The 21,555-nt window shown below is 35.2% G+C and overlaps 1 protein-coding gene across 1 annotated transcript in view; it reads left to right on the top strand.

Moving 5' to 3' along the window:
- LOC140166138 (gamma-aminobutyric acid type B receptor subunit 1-like) overlaps positions 1-14,212 on the top strand; it is a 49,382-nt gene extending 35,170 nt beyond the window's left edge. Inside the window, exons 15-19 of the mRNA XM_072189523.1 lie at positions 7,961-8,083; positions 8,615-8,729; positions 9,276-9,493; positions 10,022-10,138; positions 12,254-14,212. Of these exons, the coding sequence (XP_072045624.1) occupies positions 7,961-8,083; positions 8,615-8,729; positions 9,276-9,493; positions 10,022-10,138; positions 12,254-12,703 (1,023 nt within the window). The 3' untranslated portion in view covers positions 12,704-14,212. The remainder of the gene's footprint in view (positions 1-7,960; positions 8,084-8,614; positions 8,730-9,275; positions 9,494-10,021; positions 10,139-12,253) is intronic.
- The last annotated feature ends 7,343 nt before the right edge of the window (positions 14,213-21,555 follow it).

Below are 21,555 nucleotides of genomic sequence, written 5' to 3'. Positions count from 1 at the left end.
TTAAAAAAGTAGAAAAACGTCTTGTTTTTTCGGTTCAAGGTGTGGTCCTGAAAGCAAGTGTCATTAGTAATGTTGTCTTACCAGATTAAGGCACCCCAGTGTGGTATACTTTAGTGTCAGTGTGAGTTTAAAGAGTTTACAAATAGTAGAAAAACTTCTTGTTTCTTCAGTTTAAGTTGTGGTCCTGAAAGCAAGTGCAAAGTCATCAGTAATGTTGTCTTACCAAATTAAGGTACCCCAGTGTGGTATACTTTAGTGTCAGTGTGAGTTTAAAGAGTTTAAAAAAGTAGAAAACTTGTCTTGTTTTCTTCAGTTTAAGTTGTGGCTCTGAAAGCAAGTGCAAAGTCATCAGTAATGTTGTCTTACCAGATTACGGCAACCCAGTGTGGTATACTTTAGTGTCAGTGTGAGTTTAAAAGTTTACGAATAGTTTATAAAATTAATAGTAGAAAAAACGTCATGTTTCTTCAGTTTAAGTTGTGGTACTGAAAACAAGTGTAAAGTCATTAGTAATGTTGTCTTACCAGACTAAGGCACCCCAGTGTGGTATACTTGAGTGGTGTCAGTGTGAGTTTAAAAATAGTAGAAAAACGTCTTGTTTCTTCAGTTGAAGGTGTGCTCCAGAAAGCAAGTGCAAAGTCATTAGTAATGTTGTCTTACCAGATTAAGGCACCCCAGTGTGGTATACTTTAGTGTCAGTGAGGTTAAAGAGTTTAAAAAAGTAGAAAACGTCTTGTTTTTTCGGTTCAAGGTGTGGTCCTGAAAGCAAGTGTCATTAGTAATGTTGTCTTACCAGATTAAGGCACCCCAGTGTGGCATACTTTAGTGTCAGTGTGAGTTTAAAGAGTTTAAAAAAGTAGAAAACTTGTCTTGTTTTTTTCAGTTTAAGTTGTGGCTCTGAAAGCAAGTGCAAAGTCATTAGTAATGTTGTCTTACCAGATTACGGCAACCCAGTGTGGTATACTTAAGTGTCAGTGTGAGTTAAAAAGTTTACGAATAGTTTATAAAATAGTAGAAAAACGTCATGTTTCTTCAGTTTAAGTTGTGGTTCTGAAAGCAAGTGCAAAGTCATTAGTAATGTTGTCTTACCAGACTAAGGCACCCCAGTGTGGTATACTTGAGTGGTGTCAGTGTGAGTTTAAAATAGTAGAAAAACGTCTTGTTTCTTCAGTTGAAGGTGTGCTCCAGAAAACAAGTGTAAAGTCATTAGTAATGTTGTCTTACCAGACTAAGGCACCCCAGTGTGGTATACTTTAGTGTCAGTGAGAGTTTAAAAAAGTAGAAAAACGTCTTGTTTTTTCGGTTCAAGGTGTGGTCCTGAAAGCAAGTGTCATTAGTAATGTTGTCTTACCAGATTAAGGCACCCCAGTGTGGCATACTTTAGTGTCAGTGTGAGTTTAAAGAGTTTAAAAAAGTAGAAAACTTGTCTTGTTTTTTCAGTTTGTTGTGGCTCTGAAAGCAAGTGCAAAGTCATTAGTAATGTTGTCTTACCAGATTACGGCAACCCAGTGTGGTATACTTAAGTGTCAGTGTGAGTTAAAAAGTTTACGAATAGTTTATAAAATAGTAGAAAAAACGCCATGTTTCTTCAGTTTAAGTTGTGGTTCTGAAAACAAGTGTAAAGTCATTAGTAATGTTGTCTTACCAGACTAAGGCACCCCAGTGTGGTATACTTGAGTGGTGTCAGTGTGAGTTTAAAAATAGTAGAAAAACGTCTTGTTTCTTCAGTTGAAGGTGTGCTCCAGAAAGCAAGTGCAAAGTCATTAGTAATGTTGTCTTACCAGATTAAGGCACCCCAGTGTGGTATACTTTAGTGTCAGTGAGAGTTTAAAAATGTTGAAAAACGTCTTGTTTTTTCGGTTCAAGGTGTGGTCCTGAAAGCAAGTGTCATTAGTAATGTTGTCTTACCAGATTAAGGCACCCCAGTGTGGTATACTTTAGTGTCAGTGTGAGTTTAAAGAGTTTACAAATAGTAGAAAAACTTCTTGTTTCTTCAGTTTAAGTTGTGGTCCTGAAAGCAAGTGCAAAGTCATCAGTAATGTTGTCTTACCAAATTAAGGTACCCCATTGTTGTATACTTTAGTGTCAGTGTGAGTTTAAAAGTTTCAGTGGCGTAATACATTATAAGGGCACGAATACAGTATCATAGGCACAACTGCTGAAAGGCATTTGTTAAACTATATAGTGGGAACCGTTTGTTTTCCCCCAGATTAAGTTATGATTCTGAAACCATGTGCAAATTTATCAGTAATGTCGTCTTATCTGATCAAGACACTCTAGTGGGCATACTTTAGTCTCAGTGGTTTAATACAATATTTGTATGTTAAATTGTATGAACATGATAAAAAGGATGTCATATGCAAAATAATGCAGAATAGATCGGTTTTCTGAATGTCACAATGTGCCTTATGTGGAAATATTAGTTAGCCAAAATGAATAAGTAATGTCTCCCACAGGCATAAAGTATAAACTTCTCTACACTCTATATGTGTTCAACCATGTTTCTTCTATACAGGTGTGTAAAGTCTGCCTTGAAATTTGCTTGATTGTGGTTTTATTATGACCAACAATTGTTTCACACACGGAACGATCCAGTTAAACAAGCAAGCAAACAGAGTTGGTAGCAAATATGTTTACCAGATAAACCCATTTCGATATTATACAATAAAATTATGTTTTTTTATGAATTAAAGTGTGTAAAAATATTGGATCTAAAACATTTTGACGTGGTCTGAATACGTTGATATTTGTATAAGCATATCAGTGTTGTGAAATCAAAGGCCACTATCTGTTATTTTGGAGAATTTTTTTAAAATGTTTGCCACGGTCAAAAAATGGATTTCCTTTAAACTTTCATATTTGATGCACCTTGACCTGAAACAAGCACACATGGAATAAATTTGGGAAAAATATCCCCGTTGCCATGGTAACAGCCAAATTTTCATTTTAGGCCTATTTTCACAATTTTTGCATTTTTCAGCAGTCAATTTGTCAAGTTTTGAAGCCAGTGTTACTAATATACACAATCTATATATACTGTTTTCTTTATAAGGTATGAATAGGTCAAACCTTAGATGCCGCATTGAAAATATAAAATAATCACCAGATGTCAGGGTGGGTTATACCATTTATTTGAAATAGGGTGTTTTTCAATTTTTTCAAAGTATGAAAATATACCAACTTTGTATAGCTCATAAACCATATGGTAGTGCTCCGATTTCAACATCGACCACAGCATGTTGAGATGATACATTGGTCTTATGAAAAAGTTACATTTGAGCTTGGGGAAAACACATCTGTATATACAGTGTTGCCAGACATTTTCCTATTTTTCGAAATTCAACACAAATCTCACCTTAAGTTAAATGATGTGAAAATGAAACATCATCCTTTCAAGGAACATTTATTAGAAAGAGAGTTTTTATTCATATCAAATATGATCAGTTATAATGGTCAGTGTTGTTCTAAACCACATGTGTGTTGCCATAATTGGGGTTTTATTGTGATTTGTGGATATTTTCAACTTTTTAAAAGTTATAAAAATACCAAAATGCATTTCTATAATAAAGAAAGAAACATCGACCTCGTCATGTTGAGATGATACATTGGCCTTATGAAAAAGTTATTTTGATCGGGGGGTAAAACATCAGTTTATACAGTGTTGCCAGATATTTTCCTACTTTTTCAAAATTCAACACAAGTCTCGCCGTAAGTTAAAAGATATGAAAATGAAACCTCACCTTCATACGGAACATATCTTTTTAGAAAGAAAGTTAATTTCATATTCAATTTGAATATCTGGGATGGTCAGTGTTATTCTAATCCATATGGGTGTTGCCATAGCTGGCGTTTAATATGACAATATTTAGATATTTCCAGCTTTTTACAAGTCTTAAAAATAGTACACACCACAATTATTGTGGAATGAACGCAATATTAAGGTTAAAAATTAACCTAAGAACACTTAGTATGTGAATTTAAATTTTAAATTTGAGTTCGGAAAATATTTCCTTCTATACAGTATTGCCAGATATTATCACATAATTCAAAATTCAACGTATGTTGAGCTTTTTTCAGCTTTTTTTCAGCTTTTTCAGCTATTTTTCAGTCTTAAAATGCCAAAATACAATGGCATGCATTCCTAAAATAAAGATGTGAAAATGAAACATCGACATCATCATGTTGAGATGATACATCGGTCTTATGAAAAATTTACATTTGAGCTTGGGGAAAAACATCTGTTTATACAGTGTTGCCAGATATTTTCCTATTTTTTCAAAATTCAGCACTAGTTTCACCTTAGGTTGAAAATGAAAGTTTATTAGAAAGAAATTTACTTTCATATTAAATTTGATCAGTTGTATAAATGGTCAGTGTTGTTCCAAACCACATGGGTGTTGCCATAATTAGGATTAAATAGCGAGATGTGGTTATTTTGAACTTTTACAAGTTTTAAAAATACCATCAACTTCACCATGTTGAAATGATACATATTTGGTCTTATGAAAAATTTACACTTAAGCTTGGGGAAAACATATGTTTATACAGTGTTGCCAGATATTTTCCTATTTTTTCGAAATTTAACACAAGTCTCACCTTAAGTTAAATGATGCAAAAATGAAACTTCACCTTCACAAGGAAAGTTTATTAAAATGAAATTTACTTTCATATTAAATTTGATCAGTTGTATAAATGGTCAGTGTTGTTCCAAACCACATGGGTGTTGCCATAATTAGGGTTTAATAGTGAGATGTCGATATTTTTATAAGTCATAAGGGTTCAAATAGCGACGTTTTCACATATTTTTGTGGACCTGAGAGCACATCAGACATATATTGAAATTCGCGATATAATACAAATTTTATGGCAAATGATTAAAAATTGATATTTTGAAATTTAACAGATCTCAAAAGTAAATTGTATAAATCTAGTGATATGTACTTAAAGTGTATGTAGCTGGAATGAAAAGCCGTCCATATGAAAATTTGACCTTTCGTATTGAAGATATAGATTTTTTCACCAAAACACCTAAGGTCTTTTGGGGAAAAATCTATATTTTCACTATGAAAGGTCAAATTTTTCAATTAACATTAATTAATTGATTAGTGGTCGGCTTTTCATCCCAGCTACATACGCTTTAAGTACACATCATTAGATTTATTAAATTAACTGTAATATGTCAAAAAATAAAAAAATTCAATATGCATAATTTACCCTAAAATTTTTATTGTATCGCGAATTTAAAAAAAATCAAAATTATTTTATATCAGAAGGACATTCCTCGTATTCAAAATGCAATTTGGTATGTCTGATGTGCTCTCAGGTCCGACAAAAATACTGTGCAAAGGTGGGTGACCAACCCCTTAAATTACAACACAGAAAACATCAAACATGTATACTTTAAAATATACATAAAGCCATAAATGTTTTTACCAATATACACATACCAGCTAGGCTAAAATAAATTAAAATAACATAAGATTGTTACATTGCAAAAAGATGCATATAAGAGTAAGATAATGTTTAAATTACGCCTACCCCATATTATTAAAGCACACATCCCAACTATACTTGCAAAAAAGATATGGGGAAGAAATGGACAAAAAACTATATAGATCCAGCAAATGTCTCGAAAGATATGAGAATAGTCAAAGACAATAACGCACAGAGCCTTTTCACAACCAGACAAATTAATGTCCAGTTACCTTTCCCTAGAGGAGCTCGCAGGAGAGTCGAAAGTATGAAGAAGAAATGACCATTGAAATGTTGCATGATATTGTTGCTAATTCTCTGTCATTCAAGCATCCCCTGCTCATTGATGACATGAATTTGTATGAGCTTGTAAAAAGGAAGCAACTAAAATTAAGCTTTCAAGACTGAAGGAGATTTATATTAACACTTTTGCAGATACTTGCAAGGTTAAAGCAAAATAAAAAATCACCAAATGTTGATAAAAGTTGTCTGAATAAAGAGGACTACTGGGCACAGTATACCTATGACATGACCCCGGAGGGGGTTCTCCCTGGTTAAAGGTATACAGGGATGTGCCACGGTTTTGGGGGTACCTTAGCAATTTTGGTATGTCGATTGGTGGGTTTGCAGTGGAGACAATGCACCAAATTGGGTGCATTAAGGCAAAAGTGCCCATAAAAGCGCCAAATTAGGACAAATTTGTGTGCTTTTTGGGTGTTTTTGTGAAAAATTGGAATACTATAGCTGTAACTTTAATAAGGTGTCATTTTAAAATTGAAAATGTATCCACATTTCACTATTAACTCCATTTATAGTGGCATCATCCATGTGGTTTATTCATGGCAGCGATTTAAACAATATAAATCCTAAAGTGAGACATACGTTGAATTTTGAATATATGTGATAATAACTGGCAATACTGTATAGAAGGAAATATTTTCCCAACTCAAATTTAAAATTTAAATTCACATACTAAGTGTTCTTAGGGTAATTTTTAACCTTAATATTGCGTTCATTCCACAATAATTTTAAGGATGTGTACTATTTTTAAGACTTGTAAAAAGCTGGAAATATCTAAATTGTCATATTCAACGCCAGCTATGGCAACACCCATATGGCTTAGAAATAACACTGACCATCCCAGATGATCAAATTGATTATGAAATTAACTTTCTTTCTAAAAAGATATGTTCCGTATGAAGGTGAAGTTTCATTTTCATATCTTTTAACTTAGGGCGAGACTTGTGTTGAATTTTGAAAAAATAGGAAAATATCTGGCAACACTGTATAAACTGATGTTTTATCCCCCCAGATCAAAATAACTTTTTCATAAGGCCAATGTATCATCTCAACATGACGAGGTCGATGTTTCTTTCTTTATTATAGAAATGCAATTTGGTATTTTTATGACTTTTAAAAAGTTGAAAATATCCACAAATCACAATAAAACCCCAATTATGGCAACACACATGTGGTTTAGAACAACACTGACCATTATAACTGATCATATTTGATATGAATAAAAACTCTCTTGCTAATAAATGTTCCTTGAAAGGATGTTTCATTTTCACATCATATAACTTAAGGTGAGATTTGTGTTGAATTTCGAAAAATAGGAAAATGTCTGGCAACACTGTATATACAGATGTGTTTTCCCCAAGCTCAAATGTAACTTTTTCATAAGACCAATGTATCATCTCAACATGCTGTGGTCGATGTTGAAATCGGAACACTACCATATGGTTTATGAGCTATACAAAGTTGGTATATTTTCATACTTTGAAAAAATTGAAAAAACACCCCTATTTCAAATAAATGGTATAACCCACCCTGACATCTGGTGATTATTTTTATACTTTCATTGCGGCATCTAAGGTTTGACCTATTCATACCTTATAAAGAAAAAATCATATTTATATTGTGTATATTAGTAACACTGGCTTCAAAACTTGACAATTTGACTGCTGAAAAATGCAAAAATTGTGAAAATAGGCCTAAAATTGAAATTTGCCTGTTACCATGGCAACGGGGATATTTTTCCGAAATTTATCCCATGTGTGTTAGTTTGAGGTCAAGGTCCATCAAATATGAAAGTATAAAGAAAATCTATTTTTGACCGTGGCAATTATATTCTCAAAAATAACAGATAGTTCCTCTTAACACCTGTTGTGGCACATTCATGTTGTATACCGTAGAATTCCGTCTACAAGCATATATGCCTCTAAACGAGGTATTTTTAGACGAAAGAGACGAAAGGCAAATACCCTCCACAAACACATTACAATAGATTGGTATTACAATAATACGTGTTTGTACAGTCGCCTATCAGTAATATAGTTGTTCAAACTCCAAATAATGTTTTTGTGGAGAGTTTCTGCCTCTCGTCTCTTGCATTCAAAAAAACCCCGTTTAGAGGCATATGCTTGTAGACAAGGTTTTACGGTATATTAATGGACATACTCTAAATAACATAAATATTTCTTTTCAGGGACCACATGGTGGATATATGGCATTAACTATAGCATTCTTTCTTTTGGTGGATATAGTTGTATTAATCGTGTGGACAACAGCTTTCCCAATGGAATATTCTGTACAAAAAGTAGCAACCACGGTAAGCTATAAATTGAAGTTTAATCCATGGACTTAAAGAATATCAGTTGTCTAGATCTACTGTCCTTGGATTAAAAAAACATAGATGTTTACTGAAATTTTCAAACACTTCAAAAACAATTACTACGAATTCCTATATAAAAACTTAAAAATAAATAGTTAATAGAGGTTATCCACTTTACTCATGCGTGACTTCTAACAAAAGGTGCTGGTTCCCGTAGTATTCCTCATTCAAACCAATTTAATGCACGACCTCGGCGGGTTATTTTGAAACAGTCATGGTTGCACATGCACATGCAGGTACTTCTTTTGAAAGTCCTAAACATGGTACAGCAGTCGCTGGTAGGATATGCAGCTTATAGAACACGGATAACCTCTATATTATTGTCTCATTTTCAAACGTGAAAATAAAAATCTAATTAATTGTCTTACTTTTAAAGTCAGCTTTTCGTTGAATTCACTGTTCTCATGATTATTTACCATTGTATTTCGTCTCAATATAACCATAATACCTGTTGATGTTCTCATATAGTTTGATGAATATAGCAACACACTAATTACCAGAGAAGTGGAATATTGTAGCAAAGGCAACTCGGTCTTCTTCATCGTTGGTTTATGTGTATTCCATGGGTTATCATTGCTGCTAGGTTTGTATATCATATCCCCTTACTATACATCCCATTAGAGTCACGTGATAGCCGTGACCAGCAAGTTTTAAAATAAACGACTGATAAAGAAGACTAAACAGATGCTCCGAGAGACTATATTTACACAAAACACTAACAACTTGAGCTGTTCCATGATATATTTGATATTTTTCGCTGGGTACAAAATATATCTAAAACCATATTAAATGGTATTTACTGTCCCCAGTGTAATATTTTACAGTGTAACTCATTAATTCAAAAAGTAACGCCAATCCTACAGTCAATCAAATAAAACTGAACTGAACTGATCATTGTTTGATAATAAACAAATATTCTTAAATCATTTCACGCGGTATTTCATACCCAAAATTAATGGAAAATAATACTGATATCCAGAATTTTTCAACACTGCTACAGCCCTAGCTGCGAATCACTTTCGCGATCACTTTCATATTATACCCAAACATTTTTGCTGAGATACCCTACATGCAAATTCTGAACCAAAAAAAACCCGTGTCTTGACGAAATTTTCTGCTTACTTCACAGGTGCTTTTCTGTCCTATGAAACTCGAGAATTGAAAATATTGACTCTTAACGACACTTTCTGGACAGGCATTGCTGTCTATTGCGTAGTTACCCTGACTATCGTCAGCGCACCGTTATCATTTATATTGGCCAATGATCCAAGGGTCTCTTATGTCGTAGTGGCTGCGCTGGCTTGGGTTGCAGTAACGCTGACTATTCTTATAGTCTTTGTACCAAAGGTAAAGAAGGTCGAATTGTATGAAAAAAGAATAAAGTAAGGAAAACGAGGGAAAAAAAGGCCAATGATACGCGTTTAATACGCTATCATGTTCGTAATTTTCATAGTTTTCGAAGTGAAAGATAAACAACAACAGTTATCAGGTTATGAAGGAAAAAGGAGAGGAATCAGAGGATGGAAGGCGGCAAAGGAGTGTTATAAGAATAGGTAATTCCGTCTGTCTGGGCTGAGCTCATGATCGCATGGGTAAATGCAAACGACGGGATATAAGTGAAATTGAAACGAATGAGGAAAGAAGGAATAGAAGAGGACGGTATCAATGTTAGGGGAGATAGGGTAAATGTAGGCCTAAATAAGGTTTGAATATAAAAGTGAAAGGAATAACAATAAAACCGTAAAAGAAGGTATTTATCTTATTAATCTGGCAATCAATTGAGGTCTGCCGGGGCACTAAAAACACAAAAGAGCACAGTCACCACAGTCACCACAGTCACCACCTATATTTATTTTATTACCATTTTCATTCTAGTTTTTAAGCGTACGTGGAAGCTTAAGTCAGCGAAGAAACTCTCAGACTAGAACAGATGATGAGATTTATGAAGAGGAAGTTGATGAAGAAACCAAGCTTAGGCATAAAATAGACGAGGTAATAAAAGGCTGATAAAGTAATAGAATAGATACGGCAGTGTAAATAAATAGTTAAAGTATCTGCTATTATAGCATGCCTATAGCCCAATCTAACTTGTGAATTTACCTGTACTTGGGCGGTGCACGACTAATATTCTTAAATAAACTATATATTTCGTGATGATATCTTATACAGGGTGTAACAATAAAATTTGTACAATTGGATTTTGGCTTCTCAGGAAAAAACTAAAAGAGTTATGGCACAAATGTTACATGCACTTTAATCAGTAATATCTTGGCTAAAAGAAGACGTTTAGTTGGTTTCTTTACTAGCTTGGGTTCAAAAGTTATGTCCGATTAATTAAATTGTCCAGAAAACGTGTTGGGCCACTTTTGCCATGTTTGCGCATATCAAGTTTGAACCGCGTGCATTAAAGAGCTGACACAAAAGAATAATAAGTGGTGTTTCTTCATATTATAATTAACATGAACTAATAATATGATATTTCTTTAAATTCTATAAATTAAGTCATGAAGTTTCTTTCAAATTAAAATAAAGATCATTAATTTTTCATATTCCTGAGATATCACTGATACAACTAAGAACAGTTTTTTCATCCATAAGTACAAAACAATAAAATGTTGAAATTAAGTTCAGCTGGGCTTTCTAGCTGTTCTGGGGCGACCACTCTTTCCAGCATTTCTGTTAACAAATTCTACATACTTCTCACAGTTATTATGTAATTGTATGCCTTGATGGAAGATGTGAGTTTGGAAAATGAGCTATTAACAATCTTATTTTTTCTGCTTGACTCCATGTGCTACCGAAAGTCACAACCATAAAAATACGCTCTTCCAACGTGACTTGGGGTTGAAGTTGCTAGCTGCAGCCATGATTCCTAGTAAATGGGATTGCCATGTCAGTGCTTATGTTTTGTTACGTTCAAAAACTCAAGGATTATGTAATCATTTCTACCACTTCGAATACCTTATTGTTTAAAACTACCTAAGAGCACTGTCCAACTAGTCCATGGTTCAACTCTATTCAGTATCTTTTGTAACACTTAGACAAAAGTGGCCCAGGCGGTTTTAAGACTAGGTTACATAATTGGCCATATCTTCACTTGTATACCATCGAATTTATTGGAGCAAAGCTTATCTGGTGGCTAAAGAAATTATCTTGATAGATATATAAATATAAAACCAAAAATTAAGCGGCATACTTGTGTGTCATTCTATTTTCAAAATTGTACAAATTTTATTGTTACACCCTGTATACCTAATGAAAGTTCTTTGCCAAGACCAAAGGAAAAACTTACGTTTTTCTGCTGATAGTTTCTCCAGAAACCTTCTGGCTTTTTCAAAGCGATTGATGTTGTTTAATATTGATCCATCTGCTTGAAGCGGGAACCCCGGCCGGATGTTATTGTATTTCCGGAAGCACTCCTGTCTCCAACGCCGGGCTCCAACGTTGGTCTCGAGCAGAGGATCACAGTGGCTTAGAAAGCCTAGTCTCTGTTCATGGTGTTATCTCCTCTCTTGCGAATCCATGCTGATTCCTTGACCCATCTTGCCCTGCGGTTTTCTTCCCTATCAAGGATTGATGAGCTGTCCCAGTCTATCATTCTTTGATCCTCTGTTCAAGACCAACGTTGGAGACAGCAGTACTCCCGGTAAAACAATAACATCCGGCCGGGATTCCCGCTCCAAGTAGATGGATCAATAACCACGTCAATCGCTTTGAGAAAGCCAGAAGGTTTCTGGAGAAACTGTCAGCAGAAAAACGTAAGTCTTGGCAAAGAACTTTCATTAGCTATTTCATCAACAGACCTGATGAACCTCTTCAGTAATCTTATATATACGCCCAGCCACTATAAAATGTATGTGCCATATAATGGCTATTGAATGATCTATGCGTAAAATCTATATAACCTATTTTCCCACCCACATGGCTGTGGCAAATTGCTTAAAACTTTGCTCTGCCTAATTTACCTTTGACATTATAGGAATCCGAATTAAGGGTTACGATTTAACTAATTCTATTATATTATGTCGTCATTAAAACCATTAATCAACTGACCTAATTTGCTGATATTGGCCCTTCAACACGTTCAATTGTTTTACATTCCTGCAGATTGACAAACAAATTGCTGTCGTGAAACGTGAGCTACGCCGACGTCAACATTACGGACGTTTAGCAGTTCGACATGGATGTGGACTTTGGTGCTGTGGCTCTTTCCTTGGCTGCAATTGCGGTGAACGCGAAGCTAAGATTGAGATGCCTAAAGGTCTGGAAAATGCACAGTATGACAATCGTGCATTAGACGTATCTGATGTGAACATCACTGCCGCGGGGTATGGGGAGAAGGGAAGATTGTCATTGGATGGTGACACCCCTCCAACGGAGCCAGCGGGTAATGGTCACGATTCGGCTATTAGGGCGGGGTCGTCATCATCATCGTCGTCTGGTAAAGATATAGAAGATGAGACGGAAATGAAAGAGAAAACGGGAATAACTGGTGCCCGGGGAACTGGTGATGAGATAATAGAAGATGATGATGATGGAGAAAATACAAGGCTCTAAATGATTTTGATATTACTCCTACAAACGGAGCTCATTTGCCAATAAATTGCCACTCTACAATACTAGTCAGTGCTAGTATTGTATTTGATTATGTAAGTGACTACCCGAGGCTGAAATATTTAGTTTTGGAGATTCGAGAATACTTTGAAATGGAAATAACGTGAAATAACTAGATGTATTGTACCCGACGTATAATTAACATTGTTTAAGATATACACGTAACTCATCGATTGAATCGGTTATTCAATGAATCGGTTATTCGACGATACAACTTGTTTAAGATGCATTAACAAAGTCAGGATGTGATTCAGATGGAATCTTGATAAGAAAGTGACTCGAATGGTCCCCAGAATTGTATCGTCACAAATATTTTGATCGTATATAGTATTAGTACATCCATCCATATAATAAGTTGTTAACGATGTTAAGTGTGTTATTGTGTTAAATATGGAGGTGGGGTAGAAAAGTCGAACAATTATGTTTAAATTTCACTTGCCGCGAAATTTTCTAGTCAGATCATTGGGAAGAAGTTTCTGAACTGGTGCTCCAAATGAATCGTGATGTAACAATTCTTGCAACCGTGGCAGCTCAAAAAACAAAAACAAACCATTCGACAACTTTCATCCACATCATGGCTAATGGCAATAATGTGTATGTATCATTAAATTCCTTATTAGCAACCGGTACTTTCATGTACATAAACACTACTGTGTCTATGCCGACAAAACTTTAAAATTGCGTTGGCAAAAATGGCTTACACATATCAGTTATTTGGCAGCCCATCGGCCTCGCGTACCATTTGGTTGTTTTTTATACAATCATCAGCGTATCTGGTCAATGGCTTTTTCTTCGCACATTTTTGGTAACTTTGTGAGGTGTGAATTCTTGTAGGAGCAACAAAAAATGCGCGCGATACTATACTGAACTTCAAAATTGGAAGAGGAAAACTGATTTGGATCTTTGAGCACAGGAAAATAAAAGCCCTTCTGGGCATGAAAGATTTTTTTTTAAAATGATTTGATCATTATGGCACTAACTGATTTGGAACGAACGTTGATTGGGCTAGCTGATTTGGAACGAACCATGGGTCTTCGGAAACTTGATCAGTTTATGAAAGCAGTGAGAGACTTGATTGTATCATATTTGAGCCTAAATATAAAGCTATATAACCTAACACAGAACTTGTTGCTTCAGGGAAAAAATCTTGTGACAAAAGGAACGGAGTGCTAAAGAACACAGAGCACGTTGACCTTGGGGTCCGCGTATTGTTAATGCAGTGAATGGTTGTCCAGTTTATCTTCAATCAATTAACAAAATGACATTTAGACGTTAACGGACTTGTTCAAATTCATGTGTAGGATATCTATGAAAGTTTTACGCTTTATAAATATTTATATCAATATATATTATAAATATGTGTTAACGTGAATTTTTATACTTTGTATTTGATCTTGAATCAATCGTATGTATGTATGGATGTGCCTTGCACCAGAAAATAAACGTTAGGCTACTTTTGCACTAAAAAAGTTGTGCAGATGTGTATTACTTGGGAGATTTCTTGGAAAGAAACAAAACAAAGTTTAAAAAAAAACCTTTTGTGTTTAGAAACCTCATGCAGTGTTGAGGGTTCTCAAAAAGGATCCACCTCTTAACCATATGGCAAATAAATCAGAATGAGTAAAAGTAAGGAAGTAATGAAGATAACAGAGTTAATTAGTGTGAAAAAATGTGCGCGTACATAGTGCGTCACACGATATATCCCGGCTGTCCGCCATCTACCAGATACTAGTAATTTGCCCATTTTCTTATGCGTCTTTCTGAGCAGTGCAGAGTGTCCCGAATCAATAACACACTACGCATTAATAATTCAAAAAGCTTCAAAAGATGAACAATATTGATGTATATACATTCCATGAAATAAAATGGATGACTATGCATTTAATATTAAACGGTATGTGCTTAAATATAGATTGAATTAGTTATATATATATTTATATCAATAGGATATAAATGTAATAAGACTCGGATCATGTTTTGTATTACGTAATAAATTAAAATAGTGAAATCGTATTTTGAATAGCAGTTATATTATAGCAACGGGTAAATCACAACAAACCCAGCTACACCAATTGTAGGATAGATATTATTCCTCATATCACATGAATACATTAAACTGAACCAAACCGTAGAAATAATGGGGTATGAGGGAAATGCCTCCACGCACTATGCATCCACACCCCTTGGCCTTGCTGATACATTAGACAACTAAATATAATTATGACTTATTCATTGATCGCAGCGAAAGTGCAAAAAAAATGGTGTATAAATTGCCTAAAGGTGAAGGATAAGTCATTAAAATTGTCATTATATTTTTGAAATGAAAATTTACCAAAAAAACACCAAACGAGGCCCCAATGAAAAGCATGTAGCTAATTACAGATTCATTAATTAAATACCGGTAGGTCTTATTATTTTTGTCTTTTTTGGCTTAACAAAGGTGCAAGCGCCAAAATCTGAATTTTGATGATTTTTACGATCCTCCGGATGAGCAAATCACTAACTAGGCCATTAAAATCCGAATGTATCCCGGAAAGTGGCCGGATAACCAGAATACCTCATCAAAATACAGATTTCGATACGAGGTGAAAGCTCATATTTTATCACAATCTCGGTAAATTATTTAGGCCAGGAATATGTATATGTACAAAACTGGCACTAGGATTTTTTGCTTCTGACCATGTCCAAATCGCTGGATTGAACTCAAGATATGGAATAAGAATGTTTGGGTGATGGGCCTCAAGGTAGAAACATGTTACAATCGGACTACAATCTGGTCGCACATCTCTTTAAAGACCGATCAATTTGATTTTTAAAAAGCAACTGGATTTATATTTCAGCAAATCAGGTGTTCGCTGAAGACGTCATTCATCATGTTCAATAAACGCAAATTAAACACTGGATTCCAATGGGGTTCTGCAAATATATCTAGTGCAAGCTTTTGCATTGTTCAACGATATTGTGATACAACGTCACTAATTTTATGTTGTGGATTCATGTTTACATCCAACAAACATTGTTTTTGAAGGTCACAGCTAGAAAAATAGAATCAAGAAGTCAGCAGACTGAAGGAAAGTCGATATATGCCCGAATCGCAAGGCTACGTGATTGGAAAAGCAATCCACTACTAATGTGTCGTGCAACAAATTAATAACAAAGCTTCAAATAGTGCTCAAATTAACCATATACTGCTCTTTCATGTTACATTAATATAACTGTCGTTTCTGAAAATATATTTGTCCATTTTTACCCAAAATCAATATCGAAATATTAAGGAAATTCGTATCACATAGCTTCACATGAAACTATTAGAAAACGAGGGTCATTCAATAAGTTATATATACGAGATTTTTGGTTCGGCTGAATGCTTTACTAGCTGAATCAACATCTTATCCTCCCATAACTGTAAAATCACTGGCGTGTGACCATTAATAATACACAGCCATTAATAATACACAGTGGCTATTTTTGTGAGCCGTGTAAAAATGCAGTTGGGGAACACAAAAATCACATGTTTAACCACTCTTTTACCGTAATTGACAGAACGCCTTGCAGAATTGTTTGGCAATCGTGTGATTGCTTTGAAGCACCACAGATTCTCAACACAAAATGTGTTGAGAATCTGTGGAAGCACTAAGTGTAATGCGCCCTCAGACCGCCATGATCTTTAATACACCTCTGGATTTTTTCTTATGGGGGCTATCTGAAATCAGAGGTTTTCACAATCCTCCTGTAGACCTTGATGGCATTCAGAGACGCATAATTGCACAGTTGACATCCTCAGGCAGACCTCTCATAAAATGTGGTGTGAATACAATGTTGAGGAGAGCTGAAATATGCATACAGTGGAATAGTGGCCATGCCCGGCCCGGGTGGCCACCTGAAAGACTGTAAAGAAAGTGGTCAAATAAGTGATTTTCATGTTGCTTTGTATTTTAATCGACTTTGCGCAACTGCATATTTTGTACCCGGCTCATCGTAAATAGCCACCGAATCATTATTAATGGTCACACGCCAGTGATTTTACAGTTATGGGAAAACAAGATGTTGATTCAGCTATCCGCTATACGATTATGACCAAATTACCTCATACTTTTTTTAAAATTTTTTTTACTTTATTTTGATACACTCTGTATAACGATATCCAATGTACTGTTACGTATGTCTGATGGTCTTTCAGAACATGTAGAAGATCTGCTTGGGGACATTCTGTATGAAATTATCTTTCTAAAATTCTGTATGAAATGTTCTGTCTCAGAGCTAAAAGTTAAAATTAAAAACACCCAACCACTTTTTGTCACTTGCTATTTCAAATTAGTTTCCCTGGTGTTCAATAACCAAGTGTCATTTTCATATAGCAGTTTTAAAATGCTTCCAGGTAGCCCTTTTTTCTAATACAGACAATTTCTGCATATTAAAGCAATAATGTGTGATTTGCATAAAGAATAGATTCTTATTTAAATGTTTGTTTTCACTGATCACATTATCCCCTTTTAATTTCGAGCCAAACAAATGAGGTTTAACGAAGAAAATTGCGATTTCATTCCAACGCCTAACAATGCGTGTACTACGCTCGCCGATCGTATTACGTAACTGCACGGAGCATCGCGCTGGACGTGTGAACATACAAGCTGACTTCCACGGTACATGTTAGCAAGCACTCGCTCGTTGAACTCTGAATAAAACCGGGTCGACCCGGTTTTAATACAAAAAGTTAAATTTTACTATTAGTAAAGCACTTCAGGCTTAGTCTTTTACGTGGTATGTTAGTATACCACTGGGCATTATGCAAAAAGTAGAAATCCGAGTAAAATTGAGGGCGTCGCTGTGAAGTAAATCACACATTATGGCTTTAATGTCGATATCATACACAAAATATTCACGACACTTACTCCTCCTGAGCAGTGAATCACCCATGTCATCCATTACAAAGCAAGGAAACCTTAACATCATGGTCAACTATACAACGAGATAATGTTGATGAGAATTAGAGAACCAACAGATCCAATAATATAGGAGCAGGCCGGGTTCCGCCCAGGCAGAAGTTACTCACAGCAAATCCATATATCCTTAGAAAAATCATTGAAGATATACATTTTCCCAAAAAACCCTAGAATTTTGAAGTCTTTTGTGGACAAAAATGTATTTTACTCACATGAGGGTGGAGTATGTTATTCCTCAATCTACTATCTTTATATACATAATGAAATCAAATGGCAGCCAAATAACATGACAGCAATTTGTGTAGATTGTAAGCTTAAATCGATATGATAATGGTAAATTAATACGAAAGGTAAGACAAGTAGCCAGTGTTTATTAAATATTCTCATTTAATACTTCATCATAATTCATTGTAGATGCAAAACATAATATTTTAACATATTGTATTATCCACAGGAAGCTTGAGTACAAAAGAGGTAGTTTGTTTTTGTGTATACTTATTTTGCTGAAAATATAGAAATGTAGGCCTATAGTCAAAAAGTGCCAACCACGGATTTATAGTGGTGAAAACCATTGACATAATGTAAAATAAATCATTTACACCTATACGTTTTTGGTCGAAAACCAGATCTTCTAATATTATATCCCCCTTTTTTGGCAAAACATCCATGAAAGGAGCGATATCTGACAATGGAAATTCTACCAGGAAATTCTAAATACGTTATCTGAATATACAGATATAAACACTACCGGGTACCATTGAACAAGCTTGTCATTGGGCTATTCCGTTTAAAATTCACACTACCCATGCACAATGCCATGTGGACGATTTTGTAAATATCTCCCATAGGGGGAGTATGAATTTCAAATGGAATGAACACATTAGACAGCTCCATTTGAATTTCATACACCCTCTGAGATAGATTCAAATGGAATAGGCCATTATACCTTCATGGGGGTAGCCCATTTTCTCAATTTGCCAAAATTTGGGAAAAGTTGTGAAAAAAAAGTTGGCAATTTGCATTAAACCTGGCCGAAAATTGTGACTTTTGGCGTAGCGTTGTGTCCAAATGTCTTGGAGAAGTTGTATATGGATGGGTCCACTTTCAAATTCGCAGCAGCACATCCCTACCCAAATCAAACTTGAATACCCCCCTCCTCCCGCCCGGAGACTAGTATACAGATATAGTCTCAGCCCCCGACGACCTGCTTGAACTATGAACGACATACATAGGAACAAATTCCGGGTTAGTCATGTTGTATATTGTTTTGTTACATATAAATGGCGGATAGCTTCAAAAGATGCCTAAGATAATACGCCTAACCTTGAATTGGGCGTCTAAGATAAAAAATTTGACAAAGATTGTATCTTGGACGTGTAAGATTGCATCTTGAACGTCAAAGGTTAGGCGTATTATCTTGGACGTCTTTCTATCAGCCATCCATAGTTTATACCAGCACGCGTGATTTTACATTCGAGAACTTAGATCTTGTATGAATGTTGCCAAAGTAAAACAAAAATGACGCCTTTTGTGTAATTATTTTGAACAGACAATATTCTCAAATACGTAAATGATCATCAGCTTACACAGTTTGTCGTTGCCTATAACTATACAGTTTCCATCTGTAATTGTAATGCAAAATCATACAATTGAAATTCTTGACAATAAAGAAGACAACTCCGTGTTATATTTGTTTTAATTCGATTGAAACAAACAGCTTCCACAATAAAGGATTCGTTGTTAAATTTGTTCGTCGAATTTTAAAACCAAGCTTTTTGAAAATTTGGTTTCTTAACAAAACAAATCCAACAATTTGGCTTTCTAACCGTAAAAACTATCAGTTTGAAAGCAGGTACGGATCATAAAAGAAAACAAATCATGTATCGCGAACCATGTTTTAGAATCAAGTTATTTTAAGGCGTTGATCGAAAATTGTTTTTCAAAAAGGAAAACCAGACTTTCCAAGAACTTGGTCTATCGAATCGTGAACATGGTTTATCAATTCATAAACCAGTTTTGAACATTTACTTTTTTTCAGACTGAAACCAATTTTCTTGATCGAAAAATTAAAAGAGAAATATTTCTTTTTCTGGAAACAAATTTGCCGAAGTATATCATTAATTTTAAGTTGCATTTTGCAATAAGTATCCAAGCAAAATTATTATTCATTGATGGTTTGAATTAAAGTTACTTTACTTTGCCATTTCGTATTCTAATATTCTCATTAATTTGTAACCTTAACTTGCAACATTTTAGCAATGGGACTCATTGCATCATTTATATCACTGTCTTTTAAAAGAAAGATTATCTTCAACATCTAAAAACGTCCGTAAAAACGTGTTTAAAAACCAAGCTTTTTCCCAAGATAATGCCACAAACATGCTGCAACTTACTGCAAGTTTTCTAACTTCTTTTTATGATGTGATAACAAAGTCGGTTATTCTTTTTTAGATAGTCAGAATCAAAATGGCACCATCTTCAAACAGATTTGACATGTATCGCCTTATTTTTACTTGAATCCATATTTGCTTAATATTGCGCCTGCGACGTTGAAAGTGTGGCAGGTCTTGCTAAAATTTCCCATTGTGGTTGTCCAGGTGCAGGTTGCTGCTGTAGCAACGCTCCTAAACGAGTCGCAGCAACAGAAGATCCACCTGCTACAAGAGACGAATCAATGACTCCAGATGAGGATCCCCAAGCCACGTGTGATGGCAATGATTTTTTGCTCGGACTAGCCACTAGTTTTCTGCGATACCCCAAGGCACTACCTGCTCTTGGTGACGCGCTTCCAGTCTTCTGACTATCTGGTACTTCTGCAATGACATATGTATCAATGGTAGAACATCTAGAAGACGCTCTGCCTTCTTTTGTTGGTGATGTGGTCCTGGCGTTATGATCAGTTTTACTAGACGAAGTTCTAGGACTGGAAGTTGAAAGTTGGCGTCGATTTGCGAGTTGATTATTATGAGGATTAGTGTCGAGCGATAGATTATTGCTGCCTAAATGTGGAGTAGTTGTAGTAATATAACCTGGTTGTAATAGCTGTTTTCCTTGTCCGGTATTTGGATTCCTATCAATAGATAAAGTTTCTATATTAGTTGGACTTCTAACAGCGGACGTTTTTATTCTAGATGGACTAAATGCAGCTATTGCATTACCACTATCATTCCTGTTTGTTTTTGTTTTAGCAGGTGGCACAGATGCCATACTTGCCACGCTTCCACCGATCTGCTTTCTTGCTCTCGCAGTATAGTCCCACTCATAAACAGATTCATCCAAATGTTCATTCAGAGCACTTGTGAGTTGTTTTAAATTAAACGCTGCTCGACTCATTCTTGGATGTCTTGGTGGATATGAATTAGTTGGTGGATAATGTGTTAATGTAGCAGCATTTTGGTGTGTAGTTCTTTTAGGCGATCGTCCTATAACTTTAGGTGAAAATGGATAGTTATGGCCTGTATTTGAAAGATTAAACAAGTCTATGATTTTTCTAGTAGAAGTTGTTCCCAACAGGTGTCGATCCTTGCCTCTTAGGTCAAGTGGTCGAGGTAAGAAAGCTTGCGGATGATGTCCTCTGGTAGGATAAGAAACATGTGACGCTGGACGCTTTTCATAAATAGGGATCCGTTGTGGAATAGTGTGTATTTCTAAATCCAAATCAAAAGTGACCCTTTTCATAGGAGCTTTCTTTCGTATAGTCTGTTCTCCGTGTACGTTGTTATCATTTGTCTCTGCACAGTCTTCAGGAAGGCTACCATCGGTAAGAGATGGTACATCCATAGTATTTGTAACCATCAGCGGAACTTTTTGGGCAACAGTAGCAGACATTTTACAATTGTTTGTCAATTCAAA

The sequence above is a fragment of the Amphiura filiformis genome, chromosome 12 (genome assembly GCF_039555335.1).
Source record: "Amphiura filiformis chromosome 12, Afil_fr2py, whole genome shotgun sequence".
Lineage (NCBI taxonomy): Eukaryota > Metazoa > Echinodermata > Ophiuroidea > Amphilepidida > Amphiuridae > Amphiura > Amphiura filiformis.
Note: the sequence above shows the minus strand (reverse complement) of the source record. Positions and strands in the feature narration are given on the sequence as shown.